The 23,339-nt window shown below is 32.3% G+C and overlaps 1 protein-coding gene across 2 annotated transcripts in view; it reads left to right on the forward strand.

Moving 5' to 3' along the window:
• The window catches only part of LOC127723037 (fibrinogen-like protein A), a 94,249-nt gene that overhangs the window by 34,091 nt on the left and 36,819 nt on the right, over positions 1 to 23,339 (forward strand). Inside the window, exon 9 of one of the 2 annotated variants that reach the window (XM_052229465.1) lies at positions 9,180 to 9,211. The exons of the other annotated variant lie outside the window; for it this stretch is intronic. Coding sequence (XP_052085425.1) covers positions 9,180 to 9,211 — 32 coding nt within the window. The remainder of the gene's footprint in view (positions 1 to 9,179; positions 9,212 to 23,339) is intronic. 2 annotated transcript variants of the gene reach the window in all.

Consider the following 23,339-nt stretch of genomic DNA (forward strand, 5'->3'; position numbering starts at 1 on the left):
AGAAAACCAACGGCCTGTTTTTTGCTAAAAGTAATATACGAAAAACAAATGTGGCAAACAGCAACCAACGACAATCACTAAATTACAGATTTTTTTACTTGGGACATGCGTGCATATTTAAAGAACGTGTCTGGCTTCCAAAATGATTGTGAATTCTCAATTTTTCCATAACGTGAGACAGTGCAACAGTTAACATAAAACAAATTCAGTTGGAAAGGTCTTGATTCATTAAGTTGAAACAAAGCACAACGAAACAACGAATAAACAAGCCGTAAAAGTAAATACAAAAGGCTGACATAAGAGTACTTAATGATACTGAAAGACAGTTTAAAGCCAATTTCAAATAATTAATGTATCAATTGACTAATCAATCAGCAATCAGTACGCATTCATCAAATGAAGTGCAAAGACGTCAAAACAGTCATAGAAAAGCTCAATCTTATGATATTTACGTTTTAAAATAGTGTTGAAATAGCGTTTATCGTTATATCTACACCCACTGTTAATATCGTAAAACTGCCATATCAAGGCACTTCAAAAGTGCCTAGAAAAATAAATTTATCGGCTTCAGAATGTCTAATTCTAATTTTTCAAAGCATTCCGCTCAAACCGGTAATAGGGGGTCGTCTTAAAAACTTGTAGTTAGATGAGTCTTTGCTCCGTGTTGAAGGCCTAACTGTGGCTTTCAGATGAAGAACAGCAATAAAAGTGGTGTTCCTTCGCTGTTTGTGTTTTTGCTATTCTTGTACTGGTGTCGGGTCATGAATGGACATCCTTTTTTGTCTATTACATCATGTTCCAATCTTCTATACAGAACTTTTATATCGATATTCCTATTGATTTTCGAATCAATCATTTGAATGTTATTTTTATTCACAATCATGAAAATTCATTATTTGAATCCTTACTCCCTCAAATCGTTAAAGTTTCTTTCTGTATTTCAAGCGTCATTCTATGAATCTCCACTTAGATCAGACATTATCATCGAATATCAAGTGGGTTTTTTTCTTTTGTTAAATGTATTACCTCAAATCTATATTGGCCACACGTACTTGGAGACGGGACAAATATGATTGCCCTTCCCCTTTTTCCCAAAATGCGTCAGTTTTTTGTTTTTTGTTTTTGTTTTACTTTCTATTATTTTTGTTTTTTTTTCTGTGTTTAAGACTTACATAAATATACTAGAAATAGCATTTGTTTGCTATCAATTGTTAGTGTACTATCAACAGCGGTCACTGATTATATATATATATATATATATATATATATATATATATATATATATATATATATATATATATATTTCATGTAATGATAAGTACATTGCATATATGTTTCCTTAGAATCCGCTATTATCATTGGCTGACAATAATCATCTGGCACTCACCTATGAATTTAGTTCCGTATAAAATACTGTAGCTATGACTGCACGAGCTATCGATGACAATGTTAAAAGAATAAATAGAAAAACTAATTGAAAGCTTGATATAACTCCTAATTTCTTAGTTGTAGCATTAAAATGTAACTATAAGAATTGAATACTTCTTTTTATAATCTTATAGGATTGTAAAAGCGTTGATCGTGTGCACATGTTTTATAAAAACCGCTTCATACAAAATGTGCTAAGGTCAACGCCTGTACACCCCAATTAAATTATAAAAAGAAGCATCCATTTTTAAAATAAAATGCAATATCAAGACTGCACGTGCCTAGAATTATAAGAAACGAAAACGAGTGACCCTTGCATTTTACAAGAAGCGTCGAGGCTTTTTGCTTACATTTCTTAATTTTTTAATAACACTGTACTAGCATTCAATTCTTATATTTGCAGATTTTTAGAAAAAGAAAAGTTAAATATGTTATTCACATTCAAATCTGACAGTAAAATTGTAAACGCAAAATTTCGGCGTAAATTGAGAAAGTGAGATGAAAGCAGTAGCAATCATCGTGGAGTCATATATCTGAAATTTACAGATAAACATGTCGATTTCAAAGTAGACAGCTCCTAAAATATTGATTAAAATTCATTCATTATTACACACATATATCAAAGGATAATTATGTATTTATTCATATTAACAAGACGAACTGTTAATTCAAACATGCAATTTTTTTAAACCGTAATCGTTTGCATGAATATACAGGTATTTACCTAGATTGTTAAGCTCTTTGATATGGTGAAAAGATGATTATACAAATTTCAAAAACATACGACGGAATCAAAAGATTAGTCTTACGTTAAATTATTGTTTCAGTTAGGGTGAAGGTTGGCGCCTATTTAGACGTTTAAACCCGCTGCATTTGTGTGCACCTGTCCTAAGTCAGGAACCTGATGTACAGTGGTTGTCGTTTGTTGATGTGGTTCATAAGTGTTTCTCGTGGATCGTTTTTTTATATAGATTAGACAACGAAATACAAGATCAGCTTTTGTATCAACTGAACATTAATGTTAATAGCATACGATATTGTAGCAAGGGCAGATAATTATGCATCAAAAAATAACGCGTTGTTTTCGCAATGAAAAGCATATAAAACTCGCGGAAAGTCAAATGAAGTATATTTTAGCACGCGAAATCTGCTATGGGAGCATGAAATTTGAGGCAAAGGTTGCACAATGATGTTGTATTAAGAATACACTGCAACGTAATTTAGTGCCAAAAAAAAAAGAGACTGGACCCGACATTACAAAGCTTTTTTCTTCTAATTCTAGCTAGAAAATAGGTACGTGTACTCCATTTTTGTTTAGCAATCGGCTATGTACTTCTTTAAGAAATTTGATTCGAAAATGCAAGAAAAAAACGAAGACTCGTTTTCTAATGCATTTGTATTAGCGGAAAAATTAGCGAGGTTTTTCATAAGCGATAATTATATGATTTTTACATTTTAACGCATAAAACCTCTATTTCAGTGAATGTCTAAAAGGCCAGTTAATCAAGGAACACTGTGCTAAAACCGGGTGAAAATATCTATGTCCGTTTACAAGTTGTGTTGTTTTTCGGAAAGGTCTTAAAAATTAATTTGTGTTTTAACATGAAACAGGCAAATTTCATCAAAATGAAAAATCTCGAAAAGTAAGTCATGGTTAATACTATTCTTCTTAATTCAAAATTTACTTTCTGATAAAATCTTAAAGAAAATTCAACAAGGAATCTTCTTTGTTTCATATGCCCTAAATATCGGATTGTAAAAACGTTGCACGAGGTAACATTTTTGGTATGAAGTGCTTCCAGGCTTCTAACAAAATGTCTTCGGTCAACGATTTTACACCCAAATATAAAATTACAAAACCAAACGCATTAAATTTTTTAATAAATATCCACACTGGACCAAAGGACGATATTATTAACAACTATAGGTCATCGAAAGGCCTTTAACAATGAGAAAACTCCATACCGTAGGGTAAACTATAAAAGGTCATGGCATGACAAAACATAAAAAATCGATCTGTTTGTTTCAAACAAAATAAAACAACGAAAATAAGTTGTGACATCAACCAACGATAACCACTGAAATACAGATTCTTGACTAAAAAAGGGCATGTTAAGAGTTTGGCGGGGTTAAAAATGATTGTGAATGCTCAAACATTCCCTTACCGGAGACAGTGAAACAGTCAACAAAAGAAAAAACTACAAAAATCGATCGGAAAGGGCCTGACTCATCAGATTGACACTAAGCAAACCAACAAAAAAAGAACCAAATACCAAAACATTTGAAACAAAATACGTATCTTAGAGTACTTAATGATACTTAAAGGCAGTTAAAGCCAATTTCCACTTTTCTCAGACTAAAGTATCAAGTTCAAAGACGTCATAAGCAGTCATAGACAAGCACGATCTTGTGATGTTTACGTTTTATAATTGTGTCGAAATAGCGTGTATCGTTTTATCTACACCATCTGTGCAAATCATATTACTCGTACCCCTAGAAACTTCAAAAGTGCCAAAAGTGCCAAAAGAAATAAATATAATTATCAGCTTTAGATTAACTTATTTCATCCTATTATAATGTTCATGTTTACATACCAACATACTTTTTTCAAAGAATTCCACTCAAACCGTTGCTAGTGTTAAAGGCCAAATTTTGACCTATAATTGCTAACTTTTTATACATTGTGACTAGGATGGAGAGTTGTCTCATTGGCACCCATACAACATCTACTTATTTATATTTAAAGAAGTCGATCTTAAAATAGAAGGCTCCTAAAACTTAAAGTAAAAATCAATTATTATATTACACGTGTATATCATACGAGAATAATGTATTTATCCATATTCATGAGATGAATTGTAAACTAAGATTTGAGATAATTTTTAAGTATTATTGTTTGTATTTACCTAAATTGTTAAGCTCTCTAATGTTATGAACGGTCAATAATTATATAATTTTTCTAAAGCAAATGATGGAATTTAATATCGGATTATAAAAACGTTGCACGAGCAGAAAGTTCTAGTATGAAGCACTTTAAACAAAATGTCTTCGGTCAACGATTTTACATCCAAATAAAAACAAAAACCAACAAATACACATTCAAAAATATTAAAACAATTTTTTGCACGCTATTTGACCAACAATTAATTATATTTAAAAAAAAACGAATTACAGAAAAAGAAATATATATAATCAAATGTCTAACTATAACAATTACAATCAGTATATAACGATCGCGATACGACAATATACCGGCGGAACCCAGTCATTTATAGAAATGTGGAGATGTGTTATGATTTGAGACAATTCAAAAGGGAAAACCAATGGTCTGGTTTTTGCTAAAATAAAATGAACGAAAAATGAATGTGGCAGACAGTGACAAACATGTGTGACCAACGACAACCACTGAATTACAGGTTTGTAATTTTGGACAGACAGGTTGCAGCATATGACGGTGTTAAAACATGATTGTGAATGTTGAAACCTTCCCTAACCTGAGACAGTATAATAGAAAAACAAACAATAAAATTAATGGCAAAGGACTCCTCAAATTGACACGAATCGCAACCAAACAACGAAAAAAAAAAGAAGATAAAAACAAAATGCGGACATAAGAGTTCCGAATGATACTGAAATCCAGATAAAAGCCAAATTATACTTATAAATGCACCAAATTTTCTCAGACTCAAATAGCAATCAGAACACTTTCAACAAAGCAAGTGCAAAGACGTTATCCGTACGATATTGTGATGTTTATATTATATAGATCGTCTTAAAATAGCGTTTATCATTATATCTTCACCTTCTATTCAACGAATCACACTCGCATAACAAGAATCTTCAAAAGTGCCAAAAGTACCAAAAGAAATAAATATATTGTCTAATTGCATTATATTTTATCTTGTTTAAATATCAAACATAAATGTTATTGTGGAAGTATTTTATTACGAAAGCAGAACATATAGATATTAATTTCAATATAAATTGAGAAGTTATTCCATTTTTTCAGTATAGGAGTTTTATATCAGGACTTACACGACATATTTAATATTGACAGATAGGATAAAACAAATTTACAATGAATGTGACGGAAAAATTATTTTCATTTGCTTTGACAATAATATCGTTGACGACTGTCCATATTGATGGTAAACCCTGTACGCAGTCCAGTTCGGAATGCCAACAAGTGAGAATGCCATTGATTTCAAACAACCTACAAGCCCCACTTGTAGCGGAACTTGATATCACGTCAATGAACCAGCAATTGAAAAATTACATCGATGAAGATATCAAATCCTCTTTTTCTGAGGATGTTCAGGACATGGTGAAAAATGAGCAAGAACAATTAAAGAGATCCATGCTACAAGATTACTCGTCCAAACTGAACGGTACAAAGGAAGAATATGACAAAAGGATGTCAAATATAGTTAAAAATCTTGAAGACAAACAAGAAAAGATACAGCTAGAAGTATCTGAAGTTTACAGAAATTTAAGTGAAAGTGAATCAAATTTAAACACGGAAATAACAAATTTGTTGAGTGGATTCGAACACAGACAGGAAAGTTTGAAATTGGCGATGTTGTCAGAATATTTATCCAAGCTTCAAAAATCACAGGACTCTAACAAATAATAAAATAAACGATCTTGCTAGTGACCTTAAATCTCAATTTGCGAATTTATCACAAGAACTCGAAGGAAAAATTACTACTTATTTACAAATTCAAAGAAAGGAATAAGAAGAATGGAGGATAAATTTGACGGAATCATTGAATGGTAAGATTGATTTAAATCCTATGTCCTCTCTCTCTCTCTCTTTCTCTCTCTTTCTTTAAGCGTCGTGTTCTTAAGAATGTCATGGATTAAAGCAGACCTAGCTGGTTATGACAGTATCCGTCATTGAGTGGAATAAAACATTTAACAAAACGAAAACTGGTCGGTGACTGAAAATTATCAGTGCAGCTGATCGTTAAGATAAGGGAAAGAACAGTGTCGTTTCTGACCCTTCAACTTTTTTGTTTCGAGCGTCAGGCACTTATGAGTCTTTCATAAAAGAAACGCACGTCTGTCGTATCAAATTATACGACTGGTATCTTTGATGAGTTATTTCATTCGACTTTAAAGTATTTTGTATAATTGATTTATTGATTGTAATATGCGTTATATCCTTTAACGATGGCTTGCATCTGTGTATTAGTTGATTCCTAAACAGAAAATACACAATGCTTTATTCTAGATCAACAAACATCATTTGTTTTGAGCTATACTGGTTCCAAGAGTGAATACTAGTAAATCAATCTCAAAAGTATATTTAAAGATGGATATTCGGTTATTGATATTACAATAGATGAATAATCTTTGTTTCAATAGCTAGACTTGTAAAGTATTTTATATTTTGAACTATTGAATGCTCATATTAATATTCTATTGTTATTTATTGTAAATTGGAGCGGACTTCGTCAGTATGGTTTCCTTGTGTCCAATCCGTTTAACTTTGACTAAATAAAATATGTTTGAAATAACACCACACATAAAAACTGACGTAAATTGGATACTGCTAGGAACTTCGAAGCTCTTCAGAAAGATAAACTTGCTATTAGACTAATCTAGTATTTAAAATCATGTTCGACATGTCCATTTTTGAGACACCGCGTTATTTGTGGTGTCCGACTGTAAAAAGAGGTGTCCCTATTCTAAAGCAGCAACTAGAATTTGTTTTATGATAAATTAAGACCAGTTACGATAGTTTTTGGGACACGTCTAGAATTCTGATAGTAGTTAAACAGGCATTTAGAACTTGACAATGTACTTTTCAGTAGCAAAACCGACAAAACAAGAACAATAGAAAAGTTACTCTTCAAATGAAAAATCGACAAATCAACAGTAAAACAATGACAGAGACAATACTGATTAAAAACTATTTCTGACAACAATCGTACATCTTAAAAACGGCATTTGTTAAACTGTGTTATTAGAAGTTTACATGCAAAGCAAATGTTTTTTTCATTATTTATCGAAAATACCTGGATAGTGCAATCCTGATGAAGCTAGTTTATCTGGTAAAGTATTGCGTTTATTTTTTATCGCACTGTTAATATTTTCAATGACTACATTGTTCATTTTAAATAGTGTGTTACAATTACATGTTAAAGCAAACAATATAAAAAAGTATATATAGGGTATAAAAGTAGTAACAATCAACCTACTATCCATCTAGCGTGGATCAGTTGGAAATTAAATTATCTAAATGCTTTCTATGATACTTAACACATTTCAAAGTGTAATAAAATAATTGTTATATTTTATAGATCCATGCAATATTTCGCGTGACAAACTACCTTCATTGGGCGAGTGCAACCATCTAGATAACATCATATGCTGATAATTAAGATTATTTGCTACTAATTGTAATTTCGTACAGTTAGATCTATTGGTGCTTTGTAAATTGTATGAAGTTAAAGATTCATTCCTTCGGTTTATGATCAAACTGTTTACATATATATATAGAACTTCACAATTTAAATGTTTAAATGTCAAAACAAGACTCTTTTATTATTGAAAGAAATTTCAATGACATATTAAAATAACATCATGCTAAGCAAGATGGAAAAATGTAGCTAAGCGTCCGTCTAAATGGAGAGAATAGTTATAATGGCTTGAATAAGGCTTAATCTATATTCCTGTCCTAAACATGCATTACAATTTTTGTCTCATGACTAGACGCAAATCAAAATAAATCATTCAATCAGATATTTGTGCATCGAGAAATGATGCAGCAAATCTTAAACGTACGTTCAAAATTTGCATGAAGGGAAACAGATGTCTCATGAATGTGTAGATATTGACACCAAAACGAGATATTACAGATAACGAAGAGATGGCAGAAATACGGAAGATTAAATTAAATGTACGGTTTTTTTATCTATATTTTCTTACTTTATTTGTTTTGTTTAAAATAACCCATCATGATTCCGTCTTGGGATTTGTTTTTAGATACAGAAACATATGAAGAGAAAAGATACAAAGACTGCACAGAGATGAATAAGAAAACCTTTCAGACGATGGAAAGTGGTGTGTACAAAATATATCCAGACGGCGGAAAGTATGTTAATGCATATTGAACATTCAAATGTAAAATGAATAGTACCCGTGTTGTTTCTATAGGGAAACAGACTTGTATATCCTGTATCTTGAAAACCGTGTTTTTATTTTAAAGCATAACGTCAAGATTGTGGGGTAAGAAAATTTTTAATTGACCGATAGTTTGAGAATTTGATAATGTCTTCGCCTACATCATAGTAAATTACAAATTCGTAATTTCGTTTATACTATCAGTTTAATTTATTTGAGTTAAACAAAGGATTTCACATGCCAGTGCAGAAGGATCTCCTTCCCCTGACGGACAATCCGAGAACAACCCAGACTTTAGATGATTCTTGTTGTTGCTAGTCTCTAGTTTTTTATGAAGTGTTTTGTGGACTTCATTACCATTTTGTCGTTTGTTTGTCTTTTGTCTTTGTGTTGTCATTTTACGTCGACTTATGCGTTCTGTATGTCCTATCGGTATCTTTTGTCTCTTTTCTATGTGTACTGATGAACAGCTTTTTTCTTTTTATTGTAGGAAACAATAACATGCATACTCTGACAGTAAGTGGAAAATACGAACTGAGAATAGACATGGTTGACAAAAGTAATAACAAGAAATATGCTGTATACAAACGATTCACTATTGGAGACGCTGCTTCGAAGTACAGGTTAACAGCCGGTGATTATTCAGGAGACGCAGGTAAAACATTATTAACATCAATATTTTGTATTACATCAAATTTAATATCCCCTATCAACAAGCAAACCGATATAATTAATCCGCTACAGAATTATAAAAGTTTAATCAACTCTATTTGAAATATATTATGTATTAAAAATATAAGAATTAGAAGATGTTACAACAGTAGTCTAACTCCCAATGAGACATTTTTCCAACAATGTTTATATTACATGTAGATTAAAGAGATCTGTGATTCCTTCGAAAGCATCAAATTGATCGAATTAATAGTGATTGGTTGTTGTATTTTTTTTTTTTTTTTTGTTTGGCTTAGCATTCAGTGTTTTATTATATTTTGGGACAAATCAAATAAAAACATTCATTCAATTTGAAAGGTCAAGAAATGTTCAGCACTAAAAATAGTTTGTACATTTTTGTTGTGTGTTTGTTTTTGTTCTATAGAAGTTTTGCTTCACATTAGGTAGACCAATGTTTTAACATTTTCAAATATTTCTAGTCTTACAATGAACAGTATGTTAGTCACAGTCATTTTCATAAACGAACAATGTCGTAGTATAGATTTAAACTGTATCGCATACAGTCAATTTCGTCTCTATACATTAACGGATATCGGGATTACACTCCTTGTGTTTCGTGTCAATAAGGTTGTTGTATTTTAACCTTAATTGTTTCATTTACTTACAAGGGATTTATTGAAATATCATAATGGATATAAATTTAGTGCTAAAGATCAGGACAATGACATATGGAAAAAAAATTGTGCCTCTTATCGTCAAGGACCATGGTGGTATCATAATTGTTATAATGCAGACCTTAACATACCATTTGGAAAGATATATTGGAGTGGTACAATATCAATTTCTGTCATGATGATCAGGAAAATATAATTTTTTTTTCTCCATCAATAAATGATTTAATAAATCGTTATTATGTTTATTTTACTTTTTTAAAGACGATATGTGTTATACATGAATGAGACAGCATGTAACAACAAAAAATAACCAAAAATACATACTGTATATCATAATTTTTATTTAATTTCATAAAACATATATTTTTTTTAATGTAACATCTTATTTGTCATTTATCTATTTTACATTTGAAATCATATCAATTGAAATTCTGTAAGATTTAAAATATGAACATGCACATGCACATGGAATTGTTAGAGATGCATATTCACGTGTAAGATTTAAACTAATTAAACATAGTGAACGACTTTGGAAAAAAACACACCACCAGAAATGAAAAGGAACATCGTCTTACAAAAAAGGACATACAACAATCATTAATGTGATTCATAACATTACAGGAACAAAGTACAAATAAAAGCGCGATTGGTTCCCATATGAATACACACAATGTATCGATAATTTCTATTGCCGAAATTTACATGGATATTGTCGAGGAGAAAATTAACAACTTTAATCATCTCTTCAAAGTTCTTGTGAGTAAAATGACATACATATTGATCGTTTTTTACTACAAAAGAAAGGTTTTCGGAACCATTGACATCAGACTATGTGGTACGGGTTTGAGTTATAGTTGAAGACCGTACTGTGACCTTTAGTTGTTAATTTCTATGCTGATTGGTATCTTCTGGAGAATTGTCTTATGGACATTCATACCACATCTTCCTACTTTTGTTCATATGTATACATGTTATTATGATTTGCACCAAATTATCTGATACATTAAAAGAGTTTGGTATGATCATATTTGTTGAGTTTGGTGGATTGATATTTCAACGGTCAGTTGGTATTCGGATTGGTTCTTACAATTCCGTTTCAGACTATTTTGGTTCAATGTGATTGTTCGTCTGTTTTTAGCGACTTTGTTTAAGTTTTGATACTGTCCAATAGGTCTGGAAACCATATTGTCGTTTTTTTATTTTTTTATTTGAACAATATGCAGACTTAAAATAAAATAGAGAAAGGAAAAGAGGAACTTGTCAAAGAGACAACAATCCGACCAAATAGCATAAAACACCTTAATGTATGAAACGCCAACACTATCTTGTTATGACCATTTTCATTATATGATGTGCATGTACCTTTATATGATGTGCACTTGTCATTATATGATGTGCAAACACCTTTATATGATGTGCAAATATCCTTATATTATGTGCAAGTATCCTTATATGATGTCCAAACATCCTTATATGATGTGCATATATACTTATATGATGTGCAAATGTACTTATATGATGTGCAAACATTCTTATATGATGTGTAACCATTCTTATATGATGTGTAAATATTCTTATATGATGTGCAAATATACTTATATGATGTGCAAATGCACTTATATGATGTGCGAAGATCCTTATATGATCTGCAAATATCCTTATATAATGTGCATTTTCTGTTATATCATGTACAAACATCTTTATATGATGTGGTTGTATCATTATATTATGTGTTTGTAACCTTATATGATGTGGTTTGGTGTTCTTCATTATATGATGTCGAAACGTCATTATATGATGTGCTTTCATCGTCGTTATGGTCAATGAACATGATTACGATTAGAACGATTACTGTCTACGTCATTAATGATTCCGATCTGCTTCTGCGGAATTACTATAAACCCGGCTCAAATCTGTAGCTATCGTTTGGAAAATCGTTCTGATATTGTTAGAAAATTGTCAAAATATGAATTGCAAAGTTAAGTTTTAATCGATGGGTCTACAACAATGAACATACGAAGTCTACAATAATGAACATACGGTTAAAGTTATTCAATTTAAGAAATAATTCTTTCATGCCATGCTCTATGCTCATTTTAACAAGGGTAGGCATTATATTTGTCGATATCTTTATACCTAGCGTTAGCATTTTTTCTATAAGAAGTTAATACATGAATTTCCAGTCTGTTCATTTTTCTAAATTTTGTCTTGCTGATCATTTTAGCTGTTCAAGTTTCTCTTTATATATTCTCAAGATAGACACAAAAAATGGGCAAAAATCGGACATTAATAAGGTAATGAATCATATATGGGACCAGTCAGTTGAAACCCAAAAAAGAGGAGATAGGATGAAATAAAGGGGGCCTTTAATTTTATTATTTTTGGAATGGAAAGGTGGCATTCAATTTTTTATAGATATAGATTTGCCGCCGTATAATGTTAAGGCGATGTATTCGTTATCCGTAGACATCAATTGTTACGGCCCGTTCCGCTCGCCTCAATTGTTAAAACCTAAATCCTTAGTTTCAACAATTTTTTTTTAGCAGAGTATTTTTCATCTGAAGCTAATATTGAATGAAGGTGTGGTAAATATTAATGAGACCATAACCGGCAAATCCAAAGTAAGTTCCCTGAAGTCGCAAACAACTACCCCATTTGAAATTCTAGATCCACTACTGACACAATATTTCAAACTTATAATGCAATAGAAACTTAATGCGTTTTTTTTTTTGTTATCATGAACAAAAGTGTTGAAAATGTGTGTGTGTGTGTGTGTGTGTTTGTGTATGATTGTTCGGTGGTGGCTTTTTTGGGGGAATAAGGGAGGGGGGAGGGTAAAATGTTTATGTCTTGATTGTTTTTCCTTCTTCAAGGTGTAGACTTCAATAAAATAAGAGAAATTCCAATGTTTCCTCCCACGTCCCCACCCTCAATGAAAGAAAATGACCATAATCATAATTTATCTATTTTTAAATCTGTTCTTGTCTATACCATTTTGCAAGAAAATGTTTCTCTATAGATAAGTTATCAAGATAGTAGGCAATAAAACAACAAAACTCTTAAGAGTAAAAATTGCCCAGATGGGACCTTTACTATAGAGTATATTCAGACACATTGCACTATTTGTTTTTTTCTAATCTATTGTTGTTTCCAGGATAAACGCAAAATATTAAAAGCCGCTGCCGTAAATCTTCACTTAGAAAAATTCAAAACACAACTCTCTATCTGTAAGAAACCAACAGGTCTCAATAAACAATAAATAAATGCAATGTTTTATGTTCATTTAGACATCAATTTGATTAAATTACAGATATTGTGTGTTCAAGCTTTGCTTACGCCGATCTGAAAACGCTCCATGCTATTTTCTGTTTTAAAGACCATTGGGATTCGCTGGTTTTGTCGGATTAATTCACACCTTCAAAACATGAAGGCTGAAATTTCATGGCTGATGTAATATTTACCAGAACAGAAAGACAGTAAAATTAAGTGTTGTCAGATCCTTGTAACAAAAGCTTTGACAGATGATCTATACATTGTATATTAATCAAATTGGTTAGACACCTACTCTTCATCTAGTGTGTGCAGGAGCACGTGTATTTCCTAGTGCTCAGGACAAACAAATTTTTCGACTTTAATAAAACATAACATGGTTATTTTTTTTTAATTTCATCATTGTTTTATTTTTTCCCTCGTTTTAAATGGAAACAAACTATTTCGCTTCCCTTCTGAAATAGATAAAATCTCTTTCAAGAAATTTGCTTTTATATTGCGGGTTACTAAAATTGAGAATGGAAATGGGGAATGTGTCAAAGAGACAACAACCCGACCATAGAGCAGACAACAGCCGAAGGCCACCAATGGGTCTTCAATGCAGCGAGAAACTCCCGCACCCGGAGGTGTCCTTCAGCTTGCCCCTAAACAAATATGTATACTAGTTCAGTGATAATGGACGTCATACTAAACTCCAAATTATACACAAGAAACTAAAATTAAAAATGATACAAGACTAACAAAGGAAAGATGCTCCTGACTTGGGACAGGCGCAAAAATGCGGCGGGGTTAAACATGTTTTTTGAGATCTCAACCCTCCCCCTATACCTCTAGCCAATGTAGAAAAAACAAACGTACAACAGTACGCACAGTAAATCTCAGTTTAAGAGAAGTCCGAGTCCGATGTCAGAATAGGAAACAAAAGAGAATGACAATAATACATAAATAACAACAGACTACTAGCAGTTACTGACATGCCAGCTCCAGGCCTCAATTAAACTGATTGAAAGATTATGTCTTCATCATATGAATATCAGGCACAATCCCTCCTGTTCGGGGTTTAGTATTATACCGTTATAAAATATATGAGAAGAACATAACCCGTGTCATGCCAACAACTGGTTTTAGAATAGATATGTTTAATTCCGATGCAAAGACCCTATAAGTGAATCAATATTAAAGCCAAAATATGCAATCTTTAATGACCTGACAACAGTATCGTAACTATATCCATTCTTAATAAGTCTGTTTAAAGGTTTTGTTAGCTTTTGAGGTAAATACTGACATTTTTGTGCTTTGTAAAGAATATTACCATAAAAGATTGGATGTGAAATACCCGAACGTATAAGATGTCTGAATGTTGAGTTATATTTACGAATGGTGTCCTTATACCGATGATAAAATTTAGTAAATGTTTTGACTAGTTTATGATATCGAAAACCCTGGTGTAATAATTTTTCAGTAATCTATAAATTTCTCTCGCTAAAATCTAATACGTTGTTACATACACGAGCGAATCGTACAAGTTGAGATATATAAACACCATAAGATGGTGACAAGGGAACGTCACCATCTAAAAATGGATAATTAACGATAGGAAATTAACAATCATCTCTTTTATCATAAATTTTTGTATTAAGCTTCCCGATATAGATATAGATATCAAGATCAATGAAAGGACAGTGGTCATTGTTAGTATTAGCTTTATTTAAAGTAAGTTCAACATGATAAATTTCTTTAGTATACATACTGAAGTTGTCATTATTGAGAGCCAATATATCATCCAAATATCTACAAGTATTGTTAAATTTTTGTATCAGATGTTGTTTCGATGGGTCTTTGCTGATTTTAGTCATAAATTGTAACTCATAACAATACAAAAACAGGTCCGCAATAAGTAGTGCACAGTTAGTCCTCATTGGAATTCCGATAACTTGACGATATACGGAATCTCTAAAGCGAACAAAAATGTTATCAAGTAAAAATTCAAGGGCAGATATAGTATCAAAGCATGTCCAATTGACATAGCTCTTTTGTTTGTTGCTACTAAAAAATGACCTAAAAGAGTTTGAACATATGTATTTGCATTCCGACTTTTTAAATGCCCATTTGATTAGGTGTGTGAATTTTTTCTTAATAAGAATATAAGGCAAAGTGGTATATAGGGTAGAAAAATCAAAACTTTCAACAGATTCAAAATCACCAATATATGCATGCAATTTATCAAGTACTTCCAACGAGTTGTTGAAACTCCAAAAGTAGTTAATTCCACTATTTTCAAAGGCCTTATTTCTACAATTTATTACCAGGTTTTTGATTGTACCAAGTGTACTAGTAAGTAGAATAGACAATTTAGTAGTGGAACAATGACTTGAAGACGAAATAAATCTATATTTGTAAGGTGATTTGTGTAGCTTCGGAAGCCAGTACATAGTTGGGACTTTCATTGTATTTGGTTCTGCTTGTAAAGAAGTAGCTAATAGTTTATGTTTGTAACAGATATTCCTTGGCTTGTTATTTAGTTTATGTTTGATACGAGAGATAGGAATTTTATGGTTGTTGTTACGAGTAAAATATTCTTTAAAATGTTGTATACGTATATCAACTATCTTCATTACTGAATTAAAAAAAGAGTCCTAAGATTTTTTGTCAGCTTTTTCCCGTTTTATCCATTTCAAACAGTAAGCACACAGTGAGTCGTGGATGACATTACGACACTCATTCCTATTAATAATTGACGGGGGACGATATTTAGGTCCTTTACTGAGGAATGATTTTAACTCTCGGTCGCGAACGATGTTAAGGTCTCCTATTATAACATGGGAAATGGGGCCATAAGTGTAATTACTACAATTACATGACGGAGGTGTATTTTCACTGATATTTACATCTTTACAGACTCGGCTATAATTAAACACAAATTTACGGGTAGATTTCTTGTAAATATAACAAATAAGAGGGAGTTCAGTATTATCAAAATATCCAGGATTTTGTTCTTTAACAGAATGGTCGTTAAAAATACCGGCAATATTTACAAAATCAAAACCTTTATTGACATACTTTATTTTAATAAAATATTTTTTATGATCTTCAGGGCGATCAATTTTGGGAAACAGTTTAGAATAACAATATGCCATTATAATTTGAACGATTTCATACTTAGGACTGCAATATGAAATTGTGTTGCAATCCTCTAAAATTTTATTTAATTTATTTATAGGTAAAGAACAGAGCTTGGTTAATAGATAATGTCTGCCGTTGTTTTTTGAAATAGAAGTTAGGTCCGAAATATTTGTATGGTTAGTCCAAAATTTTCTTTGATTGCGATTTTTTTCTACGCCCATGAGAACGGTTTTTACGAACAGTTTTAGAAACTATATCCAAAATGTTAACAGAATCGGATTTTGATATATTACCAATTCCCATGATATTATCATTAAGACCGAGAGGGTAGACTGTCTGTAATTTTTTAATCCAATTTAATTCAATTATTTTACGCGATCGTACAAACTTTGAATGAGATTCACCAGGCTGCTTATTTACTACTTCTAAAGGTTGAACTGTTAAATATTTAATAGGATGATTGTGCTTTTTAAGATGTTGATAAATGATACTTTTGAATTTATTGGGTCTTTTAAAACGATACAGGTGTTCTTGCGTGCGTTTAGATAAATATCGTCCAGTTTCACCTTCGTACTGAATACCGCATCCCGGTTTGTTTCATGTAGACATCTTATACTGTCTAGTTGCGGTGCTTTATTGGTATCATGTTCGCCTCGACCGCGGGAGGTCATGGGTTCAAAACCCCGGCCGGGTCAAAACCAAAGACTTCAAAATTGATATTTGCTGCTTCCCTGCTAAGCACGCGAAATTAAGGAGTAAGAACAAAGGCTGGTCGGCTCGGAATCAGAATAATGTGTCCGGGTAAGGCCACATGTCTTCCTTCTGACTGTTACCTTGTGAACTAGCATGTTAAAAACCCAGCTCAGGGTGTCGGTCTAGTACAAAGCATGGTTAATATTCATATCACATTAACATGTTCTCGTACGAATACTAGTATGCATATCAATTTGCCGCTGGACGTCAAGCATCCATCCATAATCATCTAGTTGAAGCTGTGAAATATATGCACGAAAACATAATAAAAAGCTGCACGCAAATGTAATGCACCGAGTAGAAGTTCATTCCATATCTCCATTAATCCATTTCAGAGGACCGAGTGGTCTAAGTAGTCGAACTACTGTATCACTAGCCTGTCAACACTTAGGTTGTGAGTTCGAATCCTGCACGTGGCAGGTCAGCTCGACTCCAATATTAATTGACATGAATTGTCAATTTTCCTATCGAAGGTCGGTGGTTTCTCTCCGGGCATTTCGGCTTCCTCCACCAATATATCTCACCGCCACAAAATAGTATGCTAGTGTTGAATGTGGCGTCAAATAACAATCAATCAACAAATTAAACAATCAATCAGCCTCTATATCTATATCTTTATTCTCATAAAGCCAATGCATGACATCAGTACAGAGATAACAACAATAACTATTCTCAATATATACAAAACAAGGGAGAGAGGTTACAAAAGTCACTAGCAAGGAGGACAAACGCACGTGTTTATATTTTTTATAAATGAACAAAGCTTCTTCAGGACTGGTTTTCGAGTACTCGACATAAGTTCAGAGAAATTAACTGTTTTATGTCGTTGTACAAAATAGGAGGATAAATACTCTTTATGTTTTTGATCGAAAAAGAGCATTCAAATATATAGTGATATTCGTCTCCAATTTGTCGATTGTAACTTTGATGGCAAAAACCGTTTTCTCTTAATACGTTTTACCACCTTCCTGTTTCAATCGGCAATTTGTTATTAGTCGTTCGAAATCGACAGAGAACCAAGGCACCATTAAAGTTCCAAATATTAGAATATTCCTCATATTCCAGGTTTTAGTTTAGTCCCCACTTCGGTTTTATCCTGTATATCTATCATATAGTCATTTTAAAAATTTTACTGTTTGCAAAATTATACATTATTTTAAATAATAAGGATGTTCTTGTCCCAGGCAGAAAACCCTGGCCGTGTTAGGCGCAACTTTTTAGAAGTTTTGGTCCTCGGTGCTCTTCAGCTTTGTACTTGTTTTGGCTTTCAAACTTTTTTCATCTGAGCGTCACTGGTTGATCTTGTGTGGACGAGACGCACGTCTGGCGTATTGAATTTTAAGCCTAGTACCTTTTGTTAGCTATTATTCGTGTGTTTCTTTGTCCTATATGTTCTCCCATTTATTTGTATTGTGGTCCTGTCATGTGATGTTGTCGTTTTGGTGTTGTGTTTGACGTTGCCATAAAAGCGGGAGGTTTTGGCATGCCACAAAACCAGGTTCAACCCACCATATTTTTCTTAAAATGTCCTGTACCAAGTCAGGAAAATGGCCATTGTTATATTATAGTTCGTTTCTGTGTGTGTTACATTTTAATGTTGTGTTTTTGTTGTTTCGTTGTTCTCCTCTTATATTTGATGCGTTTCCCTCAGTTTTAGTTTGTAACCCGGATTTGTTTTTATCTCTATCGATTTATGAGTTTCGAACAGCGGTATACCACTGTTGCCTTTATTTTTCTTAAAAATTTAATAGCTAATAGCTTTTGACGAATTTTGGATTAGCGAATTCTAATTCTGAAGAAACTGGTTTAACAATCTTTGCTTTATAACAGTTTTTAACCAATCTTTATTAATGAAATGCTGTGTTTCCCATATATATGAGAAACCACAATTTTGAAATATTTTTTTGACAAACAGAATCCATATAATCTGCATGTTATGATGAGCGTTCATATGGCGAGAAAGTTAATATAATATAAACGAAAACTTTGCTTGTTTTCCGGATATCAAATTTGCCCAAAATAATACTGCTCGAACTTTTATATATATGTCGACCGGATGGCGACCTAGTTCCCCGTAAACCATACAATTTGGTATTGAGGATTTCAGATTTAAAAGTAATTTACAGAATTTTAAATGTATCTTTTCTTATATATAATTATTACTAAAACCCCATACTTCGCACCCATACAACAGAATTGGCTTGACCATTTTGTCAAAAAGATCAAGTTGACATTTTACAGAAAGCTGATACATCCCATTCTCAGGGCTTCGTACATGGCTTTTATGGCCTTATCGGATAAATGTTTTTTTGTCATATTAAAATTCCCCGTTTTAGTAAAAACAATTCCCAAATAGTTATGCTGCTTTACTATCTCAATTTTAGTGTCATTGTAAGAAAATCGAAGATATTTTGGCAAACGTCATAAACAAAACACTAAGGCTTTGGTTTTGTCAACGTTTACTTTCAAGTTCCAAGCATGACAATAATCATGAAAAGCATTGAGTTGAGTCTGGAGGTCCTGTGCTGTTTCGGCCAACAATACCGTGTCATCTGCGTACAATATAATAAAAAAAACTTAAGATATATTTCTAATTCTCTTTCCAGATCTTCTGTTATAGTTTTAAGTCCTGTAATATTTTTACTCACAAAGAAATTTTCTTAGTCATCCAAAAGTAAAGAAAAAAGGAAAGGTGATAAGTTTTCTCCTTTTCGTACACCATTGTCACAAGAAAGCAGGTATTCCAATTACAATTATTATATGATATACTAGATTTAATATCACTGTACATATTCAATATTACATTATACATCTTACCATCTTACATCTTAGCTATTATTCGTGTGTTTCTTTGTCCTATATGTTCTCCCATTTATTTGTATTGTGGTCCTGTCATGTGATGTTGTCGTTTTGGTGTTGTGTTTTACGTTGCCATAAAAGCGGGAGGTTTGGCTAGCCACAAAACCAGGTTCAACCCACCATATTTTTCTTAAAATGTCCTGTACCAAGTCAGGAAAATGGCCATTGTTATATTATAGTTCGTTTCTGTGTGTGTTACATTTTAATGTTGTGTTTTTGTTGTTTCGTTGCTCTCCTCTTATATTTGATGCGTTTCCCTCAGTTTTAGTTTGTAACCCGGATTTGTTTTTATCTCTATCGATTTATGAGTTTCGAACAGCGGTATACTACTGTTGCCTTTATTTACCATTTATATTATTCAATAACATTTTATAAAACAAACCATCTCGCCATATTATGCATGAGTCGATAATTTTATAGCTATTGTTATGAAATATTTTTAAAACTGACTTTGAGTTCATTGGTATCTTTTGCATTGAATAGAAATAAGAAGGTATAAGTGCTAGTAAGACAACCCACCATCCAAGTCACAATTTGTAACAAGTAAACAATTATAGGTCAAAGTACGACCAACAACACGGAGCCTTTACTCAAACCGAATAGCAAGCTATAAAGAGCCCCAAAATTTGTTTTATCATATTTTCGCCGCAGCTGGGAATTTCTTTAACTAGCTCCTGTATTTATTGATCTTAATCTTCCTCCGAAATATTTGTAACGTTGATTTTTGTTAATTTGCATTATCTCATTTTTCCTAATAATTGCACTTTCGCTAGCGAAAGCTAGCCTACAGATTTAAGCCGTGTTTATAGTTACTCCGCAGAAGCAGATCGGAATCAGTTATGACGTAGACAGTAATCATTTTAATCGTAATCATGTTCATTGACCATAACGACGATGAAAGCACATCATATAATGACGTTTTGACATCATATAATGAAGTAAACCGAACCACATCATATAAGATAACAAGCACATAATATAATGATACAACCACATCATATAAAGATTTTGCACATAATATAAGGGACACTGCACATCATATAAGTATATGTACACAGCATATAAGTATTTCTGCACATAATATAAGTATATTTGCACATCATATAAGTATATTTGCACATCATATTAGCATATATGCACATCATATAAGTATGTTTGCACATCATATAATGATGTTTGCACATCATATAAGGATATTTGCACATCATATAAGTATATTTGCACTTCATATAAAGGTATTTGCACATCATATAATGACAAGTGCACATCATATAAAGGTAAATGCACATCATATTATGAAAATGAGCATAACAAGACAGTTTTGGCGTTCCATACTAATGCCAACATTGGGTCTTCAGTGCGTCGAGAAATTATGCACCCGGACGCAGGCATCAGCTGGCTCCCAAGCAATAATGTATATTAATTCAGCGAAAATGAACGCAACAACAAACTCCGAAACGTACAAAATGAACCATTTACATTCTCAATTTTATCAAAATAACAAAACCACATAAGACCAACAAAGTCTATTTTAAGATAAAGCATAAACATTCATATAGAACTATCAACCTGTACTGATTTTTTCTCTCTCTGTTTCTGATGCTAACCATGTCAACAAATCCGGTATCACTCCTTTATACAGTTTATCTTCTAAATGCATTTATTAGATATGTTCATCGGTATGCTACTGTAGCGTGTATATGATATTTCAGGGATTGCGTTTCCTATCTTGATTTTCTTCATAGAATGTCGTGGCTAAGGAATCCTTATATCAAAGTTTTAGTCCTCTAGTCGAAGGTTCCGACCCCCTCGGGCAAAGGTGAGCCATACATATTAGTTTAAGACCAATTTTAATTATCTTGCTTTTCCTGTTTGGGTACTTGTAGTTTTTCAGCTATAAAATGAACATCCCAATGATGGTCAATCAAGAAAAGGGCTTTGGACGCATACAAAATATATGCTGTTGTTTTCATTTGTTTACGGACAACATCATGATTTGATTTAATATTTTGGAAGATTTGTATCAGGAAACAACTAATTTTTATTACATCTGGCGTAGCTTCAATCCCTTCCTCTTTTCATCTACTGTGAAATCACCAAAGACCATTTATCACCATACATGTGTACCTATGCGGCCTAAGGGTGCCATTAGGGAAGCATGAATTTTCCTTTCTTCCTAGCAACCGAGTTCAACACGTGTTTATGTTGGGGGTTCATGTTTTTCAATCTTACATTTCCAATGTAATGTTGTGTATACTGTTGTGTCAGTCGTTGTGTTGTTAAATTTCCTTAATCTTACATTTTATACGTAATGTTTTGTATACTGTTGTGTCAGTCGTTATGTTGTTAATGTTCCTTAATCTTACATTTTCTATGTAATGTTGTGTATACTGTTGTGTCAGTCGTTATGTTGTTAATGTTCCTTAATCTTACATTTTCTATGTAATGTTGTGTATACTGTTGTGTCAGTCGTTATGTTGTTAATGTTCCTTAATCTCACATTTTCTCTGTAATATTGTGTATACTGTTGTGTCAGTCGTTATGTTGTTAATGTTCCTTTATCTTACATTTTCTATGTAATGTTGTGTATACTGTTGTGTCAGTCGTTATGTTGTTAATGTTCCTTAATCTTACATTTTCTATGTAATGTTGTGTATACTGTTGTGTCAGTCGTTATGTTGTTAATGTTCCTTAATCTTACATTTTCTATGTAATGTTGTGTATACTGTTGTGTCAGTCGTTATGTTGTTAATGTTCCTTAATCTTACATTTTCTATGTAATGTTGTGTATACTGTTGTGTCAGTCGTTATGTTGTTAATGTTCCTTAATCTTACATTTTCTATGTAATGTTGTGTATACTGTTGTGTCAGTCGTTATGTTGTTAATGTTCCTTAATCTTACATTTTCTATGTAATGTTGTGTATACTGTTGTGTCAGTCGTTATGTTGTTAATGTTCCTTAATCTTATATTTTCTATGTAAGGTTTTGTATACTGTTGTGTTAGTCGTTGTGTGTTATATATAATCTTTTTCTACCATAAACAAAGATATGTGGTTTGATTGCCATGAGGCAGCTATCCTTAAATCTTCTAAACGACATGAATGTGAACAATTACGATTAATAATTGACCACTCTTGTGCAGGAAATGAATGATTAATATACAAATATATCATGCCTACAAAGGGTATTTGCCACAAATACTGGTTGTCAGTTTTTTTGGCAAATGCCCCTTGTAAACTTGCTATAATTGTTTGAATCCACCGCATGTTCTTTGTATCCATCTTGACATCAGAAATGTTATTGTGATCAGGTAATATATATACTGAGTTTCAGCTTGACTGTACAATTTTTGTATATATTGCAGATGTGCTAATTGCGCAGTCAAATTGCATTGGCCGTTTAATAATTGATCATTTCTTATATACAGTCAC

Source organism: Mytilus californianus, unplaced genomic scaffold (assembly GCF_021869535.1).
Source record: "Mytilus californianus isolate M0D057914Y unplaced genomic scaffold, xbMytCali1.0.p SCAF_13, whole genome shotgun sequence".
NCBI lineage: Eukaryota > Metazoa > Mollusca > Bivalvia > Mytilida > Mytilidae > Mytilus > Mytilus californianus.